The 21,802-nt window shown below is 44.5% G+C and overlaps 1 protein-coding gene and 1 long non-coding RNA gene across 11 annotated transcripts in view; both read left to right on the top strand.

Moving 5' to 3' along the window:
• The window catches only part of LOC309714877 (uncharacterized protein), a 114,684-nt gene extending 104,121 nt beyond the window's left edge, over positions 1-10,563 (top strand). For 7 of the 10 annotated variants that reach the window (XM_082547601.1, XM_082547597.1, XM_082547598.1 and 4 more), the window contains 7 exons: positions 2,085-2,377; positions 3,091-3,147; positions 5,020-5,112; positions 5,792-5,873; positions 5,997-6,109; positions 9,906-10,098; positions 10,261-10,420. In XM_082547601.1, coding sequence (XP_082403727.1) covers positions 2,085-2,377; positions 3,091-3,147; positions 5,020-5,112; positions 5,792-5,873; positions 5,997-6,109; positions 9,906-10,098; positions 10,261-10,268 — 839 coding nt within the window. In that variant the 3' untranslated portion in view covers positions 10,269-10,420. The other 3 variants (XM_082547596.1, XM_082547599.1, XM_082547600.1) reach the window with 3 other exon arrangements.
• A 7,003-nt stretch (positions 10,564-17,566) lies between these two features.
• Positions 17,567-19,564, top strand: LOC309714897. The gene is made up of 3 exons (XR_014279077.1): positions 17,567-17,937; positions 18,574-18,634; positions 18,826-19,564. It is a non-coding gene; the product is annotated as an uncharacterized lncRNA (long non-coding RNA).
• Positions 19,565-21,802: the final 2,238 nt, after the last annotated feature.

Raw genomic sequence — 21,802 nt, 5'->3', positions numbered from 1 at the left:
TACAGATCTCCTGCTCCACATCCAGCTCAGAAAGCTAACGCTAAGAGCAGAATGTGCTTCAGCTGTGAACCGCTGATACATATGGATCCGACCTTTGATGCTGTGTACACCTGTAGTTTAATCCTGACCCTTCTCAGGCTCATCACACCAGGTTGTTGTACAGTCTGTTTGTGAGCTCGTGTGAACTGTAGCCTGTTTTGTGTTCGTTGCTGACATGAGGTGTGGTCTTCTGCATTTTTCAGACCGGTCTCTATAAAGGCCAACCCATCTGGCACCGACAGCCAGGTTCAAGGTCACAGTCGATCATTTTTCTCCACATTCTGATTCTCAGTTTAAACTTCAGCTGGTCATCTTGACCATACCTGCTTGGCTAAGTGCTTTCAGTTAGTTATCTGCATTAACAAGCTGTTGAACAGGTGTACTGAAGCCACTGTGTACAGCTCGTCCGCTCGGGGGTCGACACTGTGGTGCATGTTCTGTTCTCAAGATGGGACAATACTTTAGTTAGAGTGCTGCACAGTCCAGTGTAGATACAGACAGTTGTATTGCAGTTGGTATTGATGTGATGAGGGAAAGGATCCCGTGGTACTCCGCAGTGCTCCTCCCATCTGTGCCGTCTCTTTGCATATGTTTCTCTCCTGTTTCTTCTTCTCTGTAATCCTCTCCTCACTTCGCCTCAGTCTGCCTCTTCTGTGCGTTTGTGGCTTTTCTCCTGCTGTTGACAGAGTAGTTTGTTTTGGCACCAGGAGAGCTGTCAGCAGGACTGCGGCACCAGAACGCACTCATTGTGTCCGACCGTGACAATGCTGGGCAGGCTTATGCAGAGGGAGGCTTTACTGCTGAAAGGCTCTGGAGAGTTAAAAACCTTCACCGCAGCAGCCTGTGGATTACTGTCCCCTTGCTGTTGACAGGAGTTTGCAGCTCTTTGCTGATGCAGCCTCAGCTCGTCTAAGCTGCCAGGGTTCATGCAGAAAGTCAAATTACTCTTTAGAAACATGAAGGCGAGGGGGAGGATTTCCTCCGTTAAATATGTCTTAACGGGAGCCGGAGATATCCGACAGGCTCTCGGGGAGGACTGACAGCAGGACACGTGGTCCAGGATGCCTCAGCGCTCTGAAAGAAGAGTTGGCATACAGTCCAGCCCAAAGTGTGTGAACTGACAGATTTGAATTGGTGCAAATGTTGCACTGCATCAGTGCAGGCTGGCTTAGGATGCTGGAGCTAAAGTGTCTTTACTCAGAGAGGATTACAGCACTGAAAATCAATGGTGTTTGAATATCTCCCCTTTAAAAGATACGTGTGGTGACTGTACCAGAGAAAAGGATGCAGACGGGGTTTTTGCACCGCTGTATATTTTTCTGTAATGTTAATTTTAGGTTTTTATGCTAAGGTTGATAACGGGCAGCGTTGTGTGTTCGTTATTAGCCCTCATGCGTCTTTGAGAAGACGCGGCGCAATAATGTCGGAACTCTTAGTCTTCCTGAAAACGCATCTTTAAGATGCTTAACAGAGAGTTTAACATCATTGGAAATAACCGAGCTTTACATTAAGAGCTGTGCATTAAATATAAAGCCAGAGGTGATTATCCTAGCTTACAATAAAGACAGGAAGTCGGCTTGTAGCAGTATTTATACACTGCTGCTCAGAAATTCAGGGTCAGATGCTCGAACCACCTCAACTGGCTCCTTTCCAGTTGAGCCCTCCCAGATGGTTGAACTTCTCACCCTCTCACCCATCTGTAAGGGAGAGTACCCGCGATCTCATCCTTCTGGTCACTACCCACAGCTGGTGACCGTAGGTGAGGGTAGGGCCGTAGATCGACAGGTAAAGTGGGAGCTTTGCTTTCACTCTCAGCTCTCTCTTCACCACCTCAGACTGGTATAGCGTCCGTGAATCGCTACCTAACGTGGTGGAGTGGTTTGTGTGTCCGGGGGCTCCTGCCTTGGATATGCATGCCCACCATATTTTATTTTGCTGTTTTACCCTCTTTTTTTTTTCTAAGTCTGGTTTGAAAAAGCTGCGATCATAACTCCAGTTTGGCAGAGAGATCTATAAAGCTCTGTATAATTATTTTCTCCCTTTAGCTGACTCAAGCAAGCCTAAGACCACCACCACCCGCAGCACTGCCTCCACCACCGCCACCACTGCCTCCCGCACACGAACCACAGCAGCCAAACCAGCAACGCCATCCTCCGCCGCAGGCACGGGGCCAGAGAAGAAGCCCCCGGTGCCCCGCGCCCCGCGGGCCGCCTCTTCAACCACAGCGACCACCGCTTCCCGGAGCACAGCTCGCCCCGCCACAGCTCCCGATGTCCGCAACGTCCGCTCCAAGATCGGCTCTACGGACAACATGAAGCACCAGCCCGGAGGAGGGAAGGTAGGTCTTCACCGCTGTATGAGTGTGGCATGTGCTCTCTGACACCGACTGCACATGGACTAACAGGAAGTGGACTGTGCAACTCTGATTTCACGTCTGACGCTGACCTCTTGTGGGTTCCTACCTGTCCAACCCACTAAAGCCTATCAGCTCACTCACTGAAGTAAAATGGTCCCCATAGTTCTGCTTCTTCTCTTTTTTGCGTGGGATTTCCTCTGCATGTACATCTACTGTCATTGTAGACACACAACTTCCATCAAGGCTCTTTAGAAAGAGGATGGATGTTGAAAAGGTTTACGACACTGGTCTCGTGTAGTTTTCTGTGAATGTCAACAAAATAACAGCTAAGATATGAGATCAGGCGGTCGTTGCTACAGGAAGTCCAACATTTACTTGATGGACAAAAGCTGATTAATTTGCAGTAACACAGAAAATTAACCTTAAATGATCATTTTAAAAATGCCATTTCATTCATTGGTTCTGTTGTTGCCCTGGTTTCACAGTCCGATGGTGTAAACAGCAGAGCACTGAGTACTGTGGAGTCGATGGGGTTGATCGGGTTCTGCTTGTGCATGCACTCTCCACTCTTCCTCGCTCCCCTCACTCCTTACCTTCACCGCTGTGCTTCCAAACAATCTCTGCACTCTGACCTCGTCCTCCTGTGTTTTTTAACGAGGTGTTGTTGTTGACCCTGTGTGGACTTGTCTCCCCAGGTGCCTCCTTCCTCTCAGAGCAGGGGTTTCACCTCCAAAGAGAGCAGCCAGGGCAAAGTGAGTTCCCTCTCCATCCTCCCACCATGACCCTCTTTTCTGTTGATATATTTTCCGGTTGCCTTTCTCTGCTTCTCATTTCTGTTGTTTTTTTATTAACTCGACCCAGTGAGAGCACAAGAGCAGGCTAGCCAGTATACTGGAGGCTCTTGAAATTGCACACGCCTCCTGTTCTCTCAGTTTCTCCCAACACGGGCATCAGACGTGTCTGTGGGGAAATTAGTTATCGGATTATTTATGGTCAATTTGTAATTAAATTTGAACCCTCTGCTCATTAATTAACCAAGATAATTAACCCTGGCCTGGGGTTTGAAGCAGCTTGTGAGTTAACACAATGCAGAGAAGCTGTTTGAAGCAAGCCGCTGCTCTCCCAGTCTAAATCTGTAGTTTGTGGACAAAGATAAAACGTTCGATTCCAAACGTGTTACGATCCATACACCATCCAGGGAGTCTAAATGCATTTTTCTCAGGTTCATTGCATTACAAAAGTGACAGAAGCACACGAATTATTCTTTGACCTTAACTCATTTAAATGTTAACTGTTAACGGGCGTCCGAGTCACTGAAGTCCAGATAAAGATCAGTCACACATGGACACAGTCACCTGCACATGATTGGTACGTGTGATCATTACCTTAGGCTGTATATAAAAGATGGGCATGGCCAGTGTGGGTCCACCCACTGATCATAATTTACACATGAACACCATGCTGTGTTTAGTGGGACTTTAAAAATAGACGTTTACAGCATAAATTCATCAGGAACGTGCTTACTGAGCTCACAGACTGCAGTGCAACCAAACTATGTTCTGGACCCAGACAGCTACAGACGTCATCTATGGACCTTTCAACTTTTCAGCTTGTTGCTCTTCTTCTTTTGTCTCCGTCTTATTGTAGGTCAGGGTGACAAAACAAATAGAAAAACACCAAAAAACACAAGTTGAATAAAAAACAACAATTGTAGGAAAAACTGCAGCAAAAGCTTAAAATTAAATCAGAAACAAAACACGAGTGTTTCTGGGACACAAAACTAAATGAACTGCACTCATTACAAGTAACATTCAAACATGCTGAATAGAAGCAGAGGACTCATCGGTGCTGTGAGGGAGGTGCAGGTGTGTTTTATCGATGTGTTTCATATAATACTGTAGATACATGTTGACCTTTAGCCTGTTAGCCTGTTAGCTTGTTAGCTTGTCACTTCTCGTGTCCCCAGAAACGCTTCTGTTTTCCTTTGTGATTTAGTTTTTAGCTATTTCTGCATTTCTTCTATTTTTCACGTGTTTTATTCGACATCTGCTGTGTTTCATGAGCTTTTGCATTTTTCTGTCTACTGTTGTTTTGTTAAGGTGTGTTTGACCTCTCAGGGCCACCGTACTAAACTCATTTGGATGCAGAATGTGTGTGTTGGGTCTAGCAGTCTAACCTGACGTATTGTAAATAATATGTGTGTTTTAATTCTTGGTGTATGTTTAGTTCAGCTAACCAACGTGTGCGGCAGCGTCTCCGTTTAAAGAGTTTAATGAGGGTCCGAGACGTTCACGTCTGTATGCTGTGCTGCATGTGTGCGCTTCATAAAGCAGATTCGGTGTGCTCTTTGGGGCCTTCAGCTGTCCTTTTCTCCTGGTGCTCTGTTTCCATCTTATTTAAACAGCAGCGATGCTGAACGACCGGCTATGTTTAGCTAAAGAGAACCTCGCTCCGCCTTCTATCCTTTCCTTTCTAACCCTACCTGTAATGGTGACTTCTTCCTCCCTGCACTTTCTCTTCTTGTTTCTGCTTCTGTTCTACCTCACCTCTCCTCTATCATCTCCTCCCCTCTTTTCCCTCGCTCTTCTCTGCTCCCCTCTTGCTGCTATGCTGTGTCCATATAGGTTCAGATAGTCTCCAAAAAGCTGGACTTCAGCCACGTCACATCTCGCTTGGGCTCCAAGGACAATATGAAGCATGTTCCTGGTGGAGGGAATGTAAGTACTGTCTGGCCCACAACCAGAGCCCACATGTCCCGGCCAGTTAGTCTGATATTTAGAGCCCATTAAAATGGCTCGAATGAAGGGAAGGCCACAGATGAAATGCTGTAAGAGAGGCACAGTGTAAAGAAGAGAAATGTAAGACGATGTTCGTAACGTAAATGCTGCTCTTGGCTGGAAAATGGAGCTTTGTAGTTGTTGGCATGCTGGCCAAGCTTAGGTACAAGCCCCTCCCCAGAACCTGCTTCACACTCCTGCTCGCTTCCTTAAAGTTGTCTTGTGTTGTCCCGCCCTCCCACTAACCTACTAAACCCTACTCAACCCAACAGGAGCCTCTGCCCTCTGATTGGCTGTCTTGGTTCTGTAAGGACAAAATCACTGAGAGAAATCTGGGGTTTCTGGTTTCCTGCAATGATGCTGTGCCAAGCTCCTCCCTTTAGTCTCTGTCGTGGGTTCAGCACAAACATATTTCACAAAAAAACATTTTTCTACAACACGGACGAAGAAACTAGAAGATGCGGTTTGTTCAGCGTGCTGTTTGTCCTGATGCTGGTAACTCAAAGTATAATCAGGACGTTGGGTTTCTTTTTTCTGATTGGTCCTTTTATTCAACCACAGTCGAGCATTTTTACACGAATCTGTGGATTAAAGAAGGAACATTTGTGACATTCAACAGGTGCAGATTCTCAACAAGAAGGTGGACGTCAGTAAGGTGACGTCAAAGCTGGGCTCCAAGGACAACCTTAAGCACAAGCCTGGTGAGCTAAACCTGTGTGCTCTGAGTTTGCAGTCATAAAACAATAACAATGAATCAATACATCAGCACTACAGGCTGTCTGTGACTGCACAAGCTTGCATCTGCGTACATGTGTGTGTTGCAGGAGGCGGCGATGTGAAGATCGAGTCTCACAAAGTGAACTTTAGGGAAAAGGCTCAGTCCAAAGTGGGCTCCATGGACAATGTGAGCCATTCACCTGGAGGAGGAAACATCAAGGTGAGATCGCGAGCCACAGCCGTGCACGCTGTGTTTACGTCTCTCTGAATCCACTGAACTGTTTCTGATCAGTCAACAAACTAAAGAGTGAAAACGATGAGCGCCAGCTGCAGCTGGGGTGACTCGCTTTCATGAATAAAGAAAGTAGCGCTGTAACAACAGTTACAGTTAATATGAAGGACAACTGGTGAGTCAGGGTTTGGTACAACACGACAGAAAAAACAAAGAAACGTTTTTTTAAATTTATGTCCACAAATGGCGATAATGGCCTTTATCCTTACATTACAGCACTAACACACTCTCATCCTCCCAGTACGGACATCCACTGTACAGTGCTCATATTAAACAAAGTAACAAAAGTGCTTCTGGATGTCAGCGACAGGGTACATGACCTCGTCATGGTCATCCCTGAATGGAAGCAGAGAAGCCCCGCCCACCTGCTATTCACTAGTGTTATTTGACATATATTTGACAGTTCAATGTCGCTTGACAAACACTCCAAACAACTGTTTTTTTCATCCAAGAAACATTTCTAAACTCAGACCCCTGGTGTCAAAGGCAGAACCTGCTTTTATTTCTTCTCGTTTGGATTATTGTAGTGGTCTTTTTACTTGTTTCAAATCAGCTTTGGATCGCCTTCAGACTGTACAGAACGCTCCAGAATCCAGTTTTGGCTTCTCTTCATTGGTTGTCAGTAAATTTTAGGTTTCATTTTAAAATAGTAGTTTTATCTGTTAGAGCTCTGCACGGTGAGGCTCCCCAGTTTATCTCTGACCTGCTGAGCACTTAGGTCGTCAGGTCAGAGGTCACTGTTGGTCCCACGTACAGGCACCAAAGCTGTGGAGCTCTGTTGTCTTTAGGCTGTACAGACTCCATCGACTCTTTGAAAGAGCAGCTGAAGACATTTCTATACAAACAAGCTTTTAATTAATGTTTTATATTATTATTTATATTTCTGGTTGTATTGTGAAGCACTTTGTGATTTGTATCTGTGAAAAGTGCCATTTAACTTACCGACGAACTGGGTTTGGTTAAAATCACAACCTCCGATTTACCCTCTCAAGGCCCAAAATAAAGAGAATATTTCAATCATGCAACCTGACACACAGTTTTCTGCTGATTTCATCCATATTTAACGGTGAAAAAAAAACGCTCTTGGTATTAAAATGAAGTGACTGCACCCGTGTTTCTAAATCCCTCATGAGACTAACGACACTTATGATAAATGAATAAAATAAGAACAATATAGATTTTTTTTAACCTTATGTATGAAAGCTGCAGTTTCACAGCTTTTTGTGCGAGCTGTCCACTGTCAGCAGGGCACAAGATCCAGGCAGATATGAATCCAGAAGTGAGACTTGAGGCAGGAGCATCAGCCCTGGTCTCAAGGCTAACTTTGCTTGTAGCTTGTAGACAACAACTGTTGTGGAGTTTATGTTCTGGGAGCTCGAGTCGACATAAATCAACTTCTCCTCACAGGGTGAAGCAAGGACATTTCAATAAACAGTCACAACTGAATTTAAGTTTAAAAAAGACCGAACCTGCTTCTTCAGGATTGTCTTGGCTTCATTCTCACAGACGTAGGATCATGAAAAAATCCCGTCCTGAAAATCACTGACACGTGACATCAGAACCTTCTAAAACTGCTTTGCATCTGATGTCTCGCAGCATCGCCCTCTAACCCTGACCTCTGTCTGAAGGACACTGTTGTGAATTCAGTTCCTTCCGGTCTGCATGCGTCTGCATGTTAGTATTTAAAAATGTGTTACATCGTGGGATTACTTGTGTATCGGGGCAAAAAATGAAGACTCTGGCTTTTTCCGTTGGTCTTGTTCGGCCTCTGTGTTGGTAATGACATGTAAGGTGGGATGGCCTCACACACCGGCCTCGAACCCTCCTCCCTGCAGCCAGCTTCCTGTCTCCTGAGCTTGCTGTTGTGAAAGCGTCTGGATGCTCCCCCAGCACATTCAGAGACACAGAAAGCAGCCGTGACAGATAAAGGGCCCATTTTTTGGTTTTGGTTTTTTAATAAAAACTGAAAACGTTCAAAATGTTCATGTTACATAAAAGAATGGATATAAATTCACCAGTTCATCAAATGATAATGATGTCACCTGTCCCCTCAGCCTATGGCAGCCTGTCTGTTTCATGGTCACCACATCGTCACATCTTCATCCTCATTCACTAGTTTGCTTGCCCGGTCATCGTGATCTTCGTGATCATTGCTACGAATAGAACAAACATCAAAATAAGAGAGCCTATTTTTAGCACTGATTTGCACAGCTTTGTAAAATGTATCTTTATTTTGGAAGCAATGAAAGGATACAGTTTCCCCTTTTTCCATTCTGCAGAATCCAGATTTATGCAGAACCTGAACCTTTGCAACCGTTGCACAATCCCATGTTTAGTGTCTATTACTGCTCCTTCATTACAATGCACACACACACACACACACACACACACACACACACACACACACACAGTCTCTTAGGCGTCTTGCCTGTGGTCGTTCCGTGGAAGGGAAACTGTTTCCTGGCTCATTTCTCAGTGTGTTCCCAGCTGTTCAGGCATCTTTGGTTCATTCTGACAGGTTTTGATTTTTGCTTTTGGAGAAATTGTTACAGTGACATTAAATTCGTCCAAGATAGAATAATGTTCAATTCAATTCAGTTTTATTATGTAGCTCCAAATCAGCAGTCAGCAACAGTCTGCTCATGGATCCAAACTGGGAGCAGAAGAGGAAAGCTGAGAGCTCGACTTCAAAAACTGTAGGACCCACGACTAAGGCTGCAGTGTGAGAGTGAAATGCTCTGTTGGGTTGACCTTTAACCTTATTATTAAAGAACTTGTGTGTGAGGAGAAGGGTTTTAAAGTGGGTTTAACTGGGAGAAGCTAATGTTGGCACTTTGTAGAGACGTGTCCTTCACATTACATCAGCTTTGTTCGGTGATGAGTTTGACTTTCAGTTATATTTCTATCATTGCATTCATTGGGCATGCTCAGATGTTATTTGTAATATTGTATTCTTAAGTTGTTGTTTTTTGGGTCTTTTGTATTTCCATCTCTTTTCCACTATGAAAGCTCTGAGTTCCCAACCAAAGGGGAAAGGATCCACTTTCCATTACTGATCCAGTAGTTTTACCTCAGAGTGCAGCACTGGGGAACAGGTGGAACAAGGATTTTGCCGAGATCATTCCTAAAGCTGTTTGCACACATTAACTCAGGACACTGCAGTGGAGTCCTCACTGACAGTCTGACCATCAGGGACAATTTCAGGTTCGTAACCTGGTGAATCTTTGGGGAAAGGACGAGCACACTTCTGGTTCCACTCCTGAATTAATTCCCTTTTGGACGCTTCATCTGAAAATAAGTCACCTGCTGGGGAGACCCAGTTCTCATCACCAGCGCTGATCCTTCACTGAAGATGCTAACCTGTACAAGTCTGAGGACTATTTTACAGAATATCCTGGCAAAATCTGTTATTTCCACCTGTTTTTAAGTCGTAAGACAGCAATGTAGGTTAAGTCGTTTTTCTCGCTGAACCTTTCAGAGCTTCCATACCTCACCTCAGTCTGGCTCCACATCCTTCTAGCTGCATTAATCAAATTCTTGTCATCCAAAAATGTCTAAATAAATTACTCATAAACTGCTGTTTGAAGAACTTCATGTTGCTGTTCACAAAAAAGTTATAATAATAATTAAAACTTATAGTTTTACGTCTCAGCCATGATGATGGAGATTTGGAGCCAGGTTGTTCCATCCCCACCAATTGACACATCCTGCTATGTGTTTCTAGGCTGAGGGGGCACAGGAGGCAACAGAGGGGAGTGGGGACCCCCTGAGTGGCAGCCCTGCCCCGGCCCCAGGCTCCGAGCCAGGGCAGGCTGGGGGCCCCGCTGCCCTGAAGAATGGGTTGAAGGACGGGGCTCCCTGTCATAGTGAGGGCCTCCAGGAGCCCCAGGCTCTGGACTCACACATCCCAGAGACAAGTAAGTATGTGTTGGTGTGTTAGTTTGGGTGGGATCCCCACATAGTGAACCAGGAGGAGGCAGGAAAGGTTTGATGTACTTGTCCTGCTGAGCCGAGTGTCTGATTGTTGTGCTGTCTGCAGTCCAAAGCTCCTGATCACATCACCATCTTTTATCTTACAGGCATCTAATTCTGCTGTCCCTCTGCCCTCCTCATTTCAACTCCCCCCCTCAACGTCACCGCCTCCCCCTCTCCCACCTTGTCTTTCCTGTTTTCCTTCTTTGTTCTTGTTCTCTCCCCCTCTCCCTACCTGTCCTCCCCTCCTCCCCCCAAACGTTTCTGCTTTAGATTGAGTCTTTCAAGCTCAACTTCCGCGAGAATGCTCGCTCTCGCACGGACCACGGCGCTGACATCGTCACCTGGCTAGCCCCACAGGACAACAACAGTAACAGACCCCACCCACACGGCTCCTCTTATTCCCTACATACCAGCTACCACCAACAACAACAGCAACCGACAACTCGTAGTGTCTCCCTCATCGAGTCGCTGGCTTCGGTCGGCTGCGTCAGCTCCCCCTTCGCCCCCTCCTCGCTGCAGCTCCAGGTGGAGGTCCAGGGGGTCGACCGCAGCAGCTCCTTAAAGGGATCGTGACCGTTGTGACCCCTCTCAATATCTCTAACCTGCTATTGCTACATTTTGACCCATCGAGTAGTTCCATCATGCTTTTCCTCTCACACTGATTGTGCGCCGTCACCCTCGCCCTGCTAGATTTGGCTGAGTGACTGTGTAGACTGTGCCTGGTGAGAGGCGAAGGGGAAACGAGGGCACAGTAAGGTTTTCTCACATTCTGGGTTTTTGCTTGGATCCTCTTCACCCCACAGCCTTGTGGCAGACTGTGCTCTCCATCACCCTCCCCCAGTAGCATCCGCACCCACAGCAGCGTCAGCAGCAAGTCACTTCACTCATCTACTAAACAGCATGGAAACCCTGGCTTCTCTTTCCTTTGTGACTCTAGGGGCTGTTTGTTACCTGCATCCACTTACTCTCTGCTTCAGTGACATCATAGTAACTCATCTCACCGTCTCCTCCTCTCTCTTCAGCAACACTTACCATAAACGCGCTGACAAACAAAATAAAGCTAGACAACATGTAGGCTGTTTAACTCTTTATTCTCTGTGTTTGTGATGATGTGTTTGAGTGACACAAATCGTGTAAAAATGAGCTTCGGTGTTCTGCTCATCTTATTTCTTGCGTCTTTCTTTTTTTCCTTTCCTCCTCCTTCATTGATTTTTAAAACAAAGTTGTATTTATTTATAGTGTCTTCCTGCATAAGCAATACAACGGGCGGTCGTTTTTTTTTTTGTCTGATCAGAAAATCTTGGAAACACGCACAGGTTTTTCTAAACCAAGACACACAGTGACGAAAGAGATTCAGAGGGAGAGAGGACGTTGAAAAAGCAGGCGTGGCTAGAAGCGTGAAAAGGGTTGTTTTTTTATTAATGGCAAAATAGCAGGAAGCCTGTAACCTGAACGTTTCTGAAACGTAATAGAGGAAGTTGAAGTTCAGTCTGCAGCCCAAATGTGGATGAGGAAATATGAAATATGTCTGAAGTCGAAGGAGCTGTGTGTATCGTATGTGCCTCCTGTCATTTTGAAGTACAGCGAATGAGGCTGACCCAGGCTCTGACCTAAAACTGCTCAGAGGGAGTGAAAGGAAATGCCAGGAGAAATCTGGTGCTGCTGTTAAAAGGAAATCCTGTAAGTGACCCTTTCCTGATAGTGCTTCTTGTCCCATTCAGGTGTGTGAGGATCATGGTAGCATGTTGTTTGGCATTTGGCTAAAGCTTCAGCTCCTGTGTCCTGTTGGAACAGCAGCAGGGACGATGTGGCTTTATCCTCTTCTATTGTAGCAATGTAATCAAATGTTGCCTTTGTAATGCATGGCCAGATAATATGACTCTAGGTTAAAGGCTGATGTCCATTATGAAAGTGTTGTGGTTTGGTCAATTAGTGTCGAGATTAGCTGATTTATGTTTTAAAGGAAACAGAGAGGAAGAACCAGTTTGTAATCTTTGTTTCCCCTTTTTAAAATCATGATTGAATTTCACAGCTGACCACAGATTTGTATGCACCAACTCCGTGGCTCAAACACACACACAGGTCAGCCACTGTCAGGATTTAAAGAGGGTTTCTTTTGTTTGTTTGTTTGCTCTTTTGGCTTTGTCAAACTGATTCTGTCAGCAGTCATTAAAGTAATATAACAAGGGCTGGGTATCATCTGAAACTGATACCATACATCTAACTGACTGGCAAATGAAAATATGATAGATCAAAACATTATCTCATAAAGTTAGGATGGGGAACGTGTTAGCAAACATAGCATGCCCTTTTCAGTCCATGTAATACGTCTTAGCTTAATAAAAGAACAGCATTTTCTTTTTATCTTCGACTCAACCAACTCTTTAGCTGCTACATGCTACAGTTAATGGCTAGCTTTTTTCACCACTCAGCTGCTAACTGTACTTGCCTCCCATCTGGTGCTTTTTTTAAAACTGCAAACAGCTGTCTGCTGTTATGTCTGAAAACAGGGTTCATGACAATGAAGTAAAACAGCAAAGTTCCAAATTATAAAACCAAAACAATGCGTTGAAAGAAGCTAACAAGCTTCTGGTAGCTAGCAGTAGCTACCATGTTTAGCTACCATGTTTGAAAATGTTACCTCACTAGCATGAGAGGTTTGTTTGTAATTTTCTGTTGATATCACAATAAGAAATAGTGCTGTTAATCCTTTTGGCCACAATAATCTAAGCTAACATTGTGACGCCGCGAGGTGAAACTCATCATGTAACTGCCAAAATGTTTGAGGTATACCCGACAGTTTTCTGAAGAACAGTACTTACGTTTGAACTACTCACACAGTTGTTTCCAGTCTGTGTTTGCAAAGTCATTGTTTTTGTCAAATGTAGCAAAATTCCCAAAAAGCAAAATGCAAATTCAGCTTCATTAGGCTCTTCCTAGCAATAGCATCCAACTACAGAAACACAGAGGTTTTCAGTGCAAGCTGACACTAAAATCTGTGATTTGTAGAAAAGCTCTGATGACATTCTTTAGCACCTTAAAGCTTGAGTGTATCAGCGAGGGTTGACTGTTATGGAGTGGAAATAATGAGGAATAAGTGATCCTTCATTCTGAGTGAGCTTTTGCAGTAGTGTGAATGCCCATGCCCTCTCTCTTCTTCTTCAGCTGTTAATCGATTTAGTCATCGGTAATTTTTAACAGAAGTACAGGGACGGGAAGTCAACCAATGTCTTTGGAATTGTCTTTGGGAATATTTCACATGCAGATGGTGGCGCGTTAATAAAAGCTGTCATCAAGCAGTTGAATTGCTTTGTTTGCGCCGCAGCAGCTGTCTTCTAGCAAAAAGCTTCCTTGTGCCTGTCCCAACTTCTTCTAGCTTTGCTTTTCTCCCAGAGTTTCTACTTACCAGTACACGGGTGTACAGATGTGCTCTGTAGTCCTCTTCATGGCCCCTAAAATATAAGAAGTAAGCAAAGTAGATACCAGGCAGGGTTGGTTGGTGGGGAGTTTTCCAAGTACCCTTAAGGAAGCATCATAACTATTATGGCTGTTTTTAAGAACTGCAAAAATAAAAAGGTCTACCTGTTTTTATTGAAAGGGGCCACCGAAGTAAAGAATGTCTTTTGAGATATAAGTGCAGTAAAGACACAACGTATGCACTCCTGTAGCTCTGTGGGGGGCGTGCTCATCTGATTGGAGGGTGTAAAATATCAAATTTGTCACAGCCACTTTTACAGACTGCATCTCGCCCAGAATTGAGACTCCCAGTGCAGCACTTCTTCAAGTCTTTCAAATATTATAGCAGATGATTTTATTTTGAGTTGTCGCAGCAGCTCGATTTAGAAACATTGACGTATATATGCTTAATTATTTAATTAACTGCAGCCTTTTTAACAAAATGTATAGTGCACGCACATGTATGTCTGCACACTATGAAATTATGCTTGCAAGCCCAGTCCTAAGAGGTGAGAAACGTTTCTGTAAGCATACAGTGACCTCTGCAGGTTCATATAATAAAAGAATAAAGCTAAATGGGAATGAAGCTAATGCACCTGAATCACATGCCACTGCATAACAGTGGGCACAGAGGTCCACATACAGGCCTGTCATTTGGACATTCTGCATATCAAAGCCTATTAGCCGCTCTGTTACGGCACTCAGAGGGCAGAGACCCTAAAACGTTCTTATTTGAGGCTGAGAAAATGAACCGTAGCTAACATTTTGGCTTATTTAATAAAAGCTCCTCTGAAATCTGTCCAAGGAGCCTCGTAGTGCTTCATCGAACGCTGCCACACTCACATCTGACATGCAAGTGTAACACTAGCTAACGAACACCTACTGTACCTGCAGAGCATGCTGAAAAACTATGGGATGTGTTAGGTAGACTTACTCTGTCATTTGAAGAACCTCCTTGTTTTTGTTTTGTTTTTTGCGTGTGTGTGTTTGTTTTTCATAATTTGAATTTTATTTTTCGGTTTGGAAAAAAATGTATTGTGATTACTTGTTAATTAGTGATGTGATAATTAAACAAATAAATTGGACTAAAACTCACATTTGATTTGATGTGTTTTGTGTGTATTTCATTCCTCTCAAGCAGGTACGCCGAAATTAAAACAACAGAATATGCAGAAAGTTTAAAACATGAGACACATCCAGACCATTAAAGTAAAAGTATGTTGCTAGTGTGAATTGTAGGCTTTGTGTGAAATGCTAAACGAAACAACAGCTCACAGTGGACCTTGTTGTGTGGTTGTACCAGGACAGGTAAGCAGACAGCTTATTCTAGTAAAGTAATGAAGATCAATCTGTCACTGGAAGGGAAAAGCCAGATCGACGTGAGCAATGTGTTCAAGGGGTTAAAGCCACGATGAGAGACGCCTGCTTATCCACACTGGAGAGAAGCCACACTGATGTCAGCGATGTGGGAAAAGTTTCAAACACACAAAGTGTTCCTGCCTGTCCCCACAGGACAGAAGCCATACCAGCGCTTCCACAGTCCTGTGGAAACAGTCCATTGACTCGAGCGCATAAATCAGACATTTGTAGCGGCCTCCACGACTAAGTATACACATCGCTTTAGGAGAGATCGTTGTTGTCGGTCGAGTTCAAGATTCAAAGATTCAAAGCGTTTATTGTCATGTGCACAAAGAAAAAACATTTCTCTGTACAATTAAATTCTTTCTCTGCTGTCCACACACTGATACTGGTTACTATGTACAAATAAGATAAAATACAAATAGCATGAATAAATAAAATTGAAGTTTTAAACAGATTTATGTGCAAAGAGCTATGAGCTTAACATGCTGGTTTGATATGTGAGATGACCTGATGTGCAAAAATGATTACTGTTAAAATCGGTCAGCTGTTCCAGCGTCTGATGGCAGTGGGGAAGAAGGAGCTGTTGAGTCTGGATTTCACACGTCTGAACCTTCGTTTTGAGGGCAGAAGTGTGAACAGTGTGTTGAGGGTGTGTGGGGTCTTTGAGGATGGGAATGAGAATCTAGCCTGCCCTGTGGCATGACATGCCTTCAAAATGTTCAATGGCTTCTTGCAACAGTGTGTGTGTTGTTCTGTGTATCAGCACGAGCACTTTTTAGCAAAGCATTCTTCATTGTGTCAGCATGTGTCTGTGTGTGTTTTTGCATCAGTTCCTTGATGCAAAAACACACACAGACAGCCTGAAGCGTCTCCTGGAGTCCTGCCCCACTCCCCTCAGTCTGCTGCTGGTCATCGCGTTGTCCACCTTGGGTCTGGTCTCAGTTAGGGCAGTTCTTGTGCCAGCGTCCGTGCCGGCCGCAGGTGATACATGCATCTTGACGATTTGGCTTTTGACCTCAAGTGCCCCTTCTGCCGCCGCCACGCCCTTTCCCTCTGTCACTCCACGCTGGTGTGTTACGGTCTTGTACATTGTTAATGCAGCATTATGCAGGACGGTGCTCTGTTTCTCCTCTTTTCTGCCTTTCTTTTCATCCAGGCAGTTTTGGGCATGATGGGCATCACGTCGCAGCTCTGCCAGGCGAGGCTCCTCTTGTCCTCCCACTTATGAGTGTTTCACTTCAGTTATTATAATTCTGATCATTTATCAGTACTGATACATGTGAGACTTCATCAGAATTGTGAACATCACAGCAGAGGCCTTTGTGTGAAAGTAACTGAGAATAAAACACAGAAAAACATGAAGGAGATTTTTATGGCCTGACTTTTCATAGCAGATAACCTTAAAACTATTCTGCAATGTTCTGCATAATTTTAAAAAGTTTACATTTCTTCAGTATTGAACAACAGAAAAAAATACTTTGTCCGAGGTCATTTAAGTGAAAAAAGAAAAGAAAAAGACAGCGGCCGACAGCGCTGTAAACAACGGTAGACTGGTGGGTAATAAGCGAATGAATAATGCAGAAAACAGAGACGGGAAACTGTTCTTGAAGTACAGAGAGAGAGAGAGCTGTGCAGGAAGTGTGATTTTTATCGTGGTGGAAGCAAAACAGCAAAACTAAGAGGGAATTCATGACGACATTGATCAAATGTGAAGCGTAGTTTGCTGCTTCCTTTGCTGTTGGCTCTGTGAATTTTGGTTGGAGAGAGACAAAACCTGCAGCTCAGAATCAGCGCAAAAAGACGTAAACACAGAACGGACCCGACGCATCAAATTGGTCGCACTCTAGAGCCCTGCACGACTGTTACGTCCCCTGGCTAGTCTAGGGGGTTGAAGGGACGAACATAAAGGTGGATAGTGAAGGAGGAGCCAAGATGGTAACTTTAAAAAGGTTTATTTAATGCTGGTGATGAGATTTGGGTTCAAACTGAGGTATAACTTCAGGGAGAGCCAAGGCCAACACAACAAACAAAACATCCCTGATGTAAAAATAAAAGAAACTTACCTAACTCCAAAGAAAACAATACACAACCTATAACCATAACCTACCTAACAACACATAAACAGGAGAAAACGGGATGTCAAAACAAAAGCCAGCTCTCCCCTACAAGCAGTCTGAACATGAAAACAACAACGCACATACAAATCACAAAGGCATGCAAGCCTGTACCAGTATGGCAACCAAAATGGCCAGAGGGCACAGAGGCACAGCGCCACAGGCCTTAAGTAGTGCTCTGCTGATTAACAATTAGCCGGACTCTGAGCAGCATCCAATCAGGATAGAGGAGGTGGAGCCTAGACAAAACAAAGAGTTAGTAGGGAGAAGAGACATCCTCCTGGGGGATGTAACAACGACCTTTAACTTGGCTGTGCCGACCGTTTTGGAGGATCCAAATCCCATGTTACTCGCTTATAGTGATGTGTTGATCGCGAACAAAACGGCTCTTACGGTGTGTTCACACTGAATGCGATAGAGGCGGCCAGAGCGTCAGGTTTACATGTAAAGTCAATGGAAAAGCGCGATGACACGCAATTGCAGGTCCCGCGAAAATTCGGAAGCAGATTTGCGTCGCGAAAACGCTAAAACGCGCATCAGTGTAGAGTGTCTGGTGCGTTTGACTCACGAAAAAAAACATTCGCGTCTACCGCTCGAGTTGGAAAAATCTAAACTCCAGCGTCCAATCGCGCCACGACAACCAATCAGGAGCCTGGTGACGTGGCTCTGACCTAGGTCAAAGGGGCAGATCCAGCCAAAGCCCTTCATACTTCATTCAATATGGAGGGAAGGCTAATCAACGCAGTAGCAAACCACCCGAGCTGTACGACACCAGCTGCTTTCTGTACCGAGACAGGAATAAAAAGGACCGAGCTTGGAGGAAGATATGTGAAGAGATCGGGCAACCTGGTAAGTTCATTCATTTCTCTTTTGAAAGTTTTCGCTGACCTGGGGAAGCCGCACAAAAGCTAGCAAGCCACCGCTATTTTCCCACTGATGTACAAATACCGTTCTGCTTTTATGCATGTTGTCATATAGGAATATATTTTGTTTATTAATAAACAGCACACAGTGGTCCCGCTCATCTGTCACTGCTTCGCTTTTTCGCTGATTTTCTATTGCACCATACAGCATTGCATTCTGCAGCTGATTGACAAATCTGCTCCGTGTCGTGTCTCCTGCGCTTGCCAAATTTATGTTTGGTTTTGATAACCATCACGTCCAATAGAAAAAACAGCACAAAAACACCCATAACTATGAGCCTCATTCAGAAATAGACACGGAAAGGCGCACGAAAGTGGCAGGCAGACGAAGACAAAACGCAGCATAATAATACTTTTATGATTTGTTATCTACAAAGGTTTGCACTTTGAGAATCAATTGTGAGAACTGTGACCAATGTTCATGTGTGTGGGGAAAACACTGTATAAAGTGTGTGGCCAGGGGCTAGTTATTCTGAGAACCCCTGCTGCAATAAATGAGGGACCACTGTCTACTCTATGATTATTATATTCAACCTGTTAACATTTAATACTGTATTGATAGAACCAACTGATTCTGCAGCAGAGCATCCCCAGTCCCTGAGCTCCTGCTGCTGCACCCACAGGTATGTAATTGTAGCATCAGATGTACAGAAAGCACTGATAGCTTTTTACTCTGTGGGATTGCCTTGTGATCACCTTTACTAAAAGATCTACAACCAATCTGATTATATCCTGTTTTTTTTTTTGTTTCAATGTTGAAATTAAAATCTAGTAGCAGCCTTCTCATTTCTTTGTGTTTTGTGCTGTTTTACAGGCCCACAGGGGAGGACGGCTCCGAGGCAGATGAGGGACGGGTCCCAGGACGGTCCATCGGCGGTGGAGCTGGCCATCCTGGTGTCCCTGAAGAGTTCACACCAGTCTCCAATTGTGCATTTCCTCCTCAGCCTTGTTCCTGCTCTGGAGAGCAGCTGGTCCTTTTTATTCCTGTCTCTCTGTAAATACTTATATTTTATATATTTATGTTTAATGTTTTTCTGTTTGAGAATTTTAATATTATTTCAAATAAATTTTTATAATGACTAATGTCTCAGTTCTACTACACAGCAAATGTTGGCACACGACTTGACACATGTAGAATTTATTTCATATTATATACTAATGACAAAATATACTGATACAGTGGGATGCAAAAGTTTGGGCAACCTTGTTAATAGACATCATTTTCCTGTATAAATCGTTGGTTGTTACAATAAAAAATGTCAGTTAAATATATCATACAGGAGACACACACAGTGATATTTGAGAAGTGAAAAGAAGTTCACTGGATTTACAGAAAGTGTGCAATAATTGTTTAAACAAAATCAAGCAGGTGCATAAATTTGGGCACCACAAAAAAGAAATGAAATAAATATTTAGTGTATATCAATGTGTGTGTCTCCTATATGATATATGGGGTGCCTTTGTCTGGACGTGCTTCCCATCCAGAGCTGCACAGCACAGAGGGAAGTTCCAGCGCTCCTGGAATCCCTCTGTGATGGACCGCCAGTCTCCAGGTGAAGTCGCAGCCATGGAGTCGTCCACTAGACAGTCCCAGATGGCCGTCGCTGCCTGGGGGGTGATCTGGCTCACCGTGGACACACTGACTCTGTAACTGAATGCTTGGTCGTGAAGGAGTTCCCGGTGACAAGGAACCTGGACAAAATAGTTCAAAATCAGTATTATGTGTCCTGCAGTTACAAAATACATTAGTCAAATTCCAAAATACTTTTGTGATGTCAGATTTAAATCACAAAACATAAATCTTACATAAAACATTTTGTAATTATAAGGATAATTACATCTCCATCTCCGTACCACAGTTTGCTATCATTAAACACCGACAGCATTCATTGACGGCATACACTGTTCCAAAAAATAGTAATGTCAAAGTATCCATCCATCCATCTTCATCCGCTTTATCCGGGGCCGGGTCGCGGGGGCAGCAGCCTAAGGAAAGAGGCCCAGACCTCCCTCTCCCCAGCCACCTCCTCCAGCTTATCCGGGGGAACACCAAGGCGTTCCCAGGCCAGCCGAGAGATATAATCTCTCCAGCGTGTCCTGGGTCTGCCCCGGGGCCTCCTCCCGGTGGGACATGCCTGGAACACCTCACCCAGGAGGCGCCCAGGGGGCATCCTTGTCAGATGCCCGAACCACCTCAGCTGGCTCCTTTCGATGTGGAGCAGCAGCTGCTCTACTCTGAGCCCCTCCCGGATGGCCGAACTTCTCACCCTATCTCTAAGGGAGAGGCCAGCCACCCTTCGGAGGAAGCTCATTTCTGCCGCTTGTATCCGCGATCTCGTTCTTTCGGTCACTACCCACAGCTCGTGGCCATAGGTGAGGGTAGGGACGTAGATCCATCGGTAAATTGAGAGCTTCACTTTTACACTCAGCTCCCTCTTCACCACGACGGACCGGTGCAGCGTCTGCATTACTGCAGCTGCAGCCCCAATCCGTCTGTCGATCTCCGGCTCCCTTCTCCCATCACTCGCGAACAAGACCCCGAGATACTTGAACTCCTCCACTTGGGGCAGGAACTCATCCCCGACCCGGAGTGGGCACTCCACCCTTTTCCGGCTGAGAACCATGGCCTCAGATTTGGAGGTGCTGATCCTCATTCCCGCTGCTTCACACTCGGCTGCGAACCGTTCCAGTGCGAGCTGGAGGCCCTCACCCGATGAAGCCAACAGAACCACATCATCTGCAAAAATCAGAGATGAGATTCTGAGGCACCCAAGGCGAAAGCCCTCCGCCACTTGGCTGCGCCTAGAAATTCTGTCCATAAAAATGATGAACAGAACCGGAGACAAAGGGCAGCCCTGGCGGAGCCCATCACCCACCGGGAACGAGTCCGACTTATTGCCGGCAATGCGAACCAAGCTCTTGCAACGGTTGTATAGGGATCGAATGGCCCGTAGCAATGGGCCAGACACCCCATATTCCCGCAACACCTCCCACAGGACACCCCGAGGGACACGGTCGAATGCCTTCTCCAAGTCCACAAAACACATGTAGAGTGGTTGGGCAAACTCCCATGCACCCTCAAGTATGGTTTCAGAACGCAAAGAACCACTTCAATGGCGATAATTGAGGCAGTAGAAGAAATTACTGATACACTGGATAAAAATAAATATGCAGTTGGTATTTTTGTTGACCTCAAAAAGGCCTTCGACACAATCAATCACTCAATTTTACTGGATAAATTGGAAAGATATGGTATTCGAGGGAAAGCTGGTAACTGGTTAAAAAGTTACCTAACAGGTCTGGAACAATATGTTAGCATAGGGCATTACCATTCAGAGAAACTTGGTATTACATGTGGTGTTCCCCAAGGGTCAGTGTTGGGACCAAAACTTTTCAATGTATACATAAATGATATTTTTGATGTTTCTCAAGTACTTAAACTCATACTGTTCGCAGATGACACCAACATATTTTTCAGTAGCGATGATTATACTGATCTTGTAATGACTGTAAACAGGGAGCTAAAATTAATAAAAAAATGGATGGACATAAATAAATTATCATTAAATATAAATAAAACTAAAGCAATGTTTTTTGGTAATTTAAATATAATATAGAATTACCAATTATCATTGAAGGTGTACCAATTGATAATGTGAGTGAAAACTAATTTTTGGGAGTTATAATTGATAACAAAATTTCATGGAAACCCCACGTCAGACACATAAAAACCAAAATTTCTAGAAGCCTCGCAGTTTTGAACAAAGTGAAACAATTCCTTGATAAAGATG

Source organism: Aulonocara stuartgranti (genome assembly GCF_965226115.1).
Source record: "Aulonocara stuartgranti genome assembly, chromosome: 9".
Lineage (NCBI taxonomy): Eukaryota > Metazoa > Chordata > Actinopteri > Cichliformes > Cichlidae > Aulonocara > Aulonocara stuartgranti.
The sequence above is the reverse complement of the archived record's forward strand: the minus strand, read 5'-3'. Positions and strand labels throughout refer to the sequence as shown.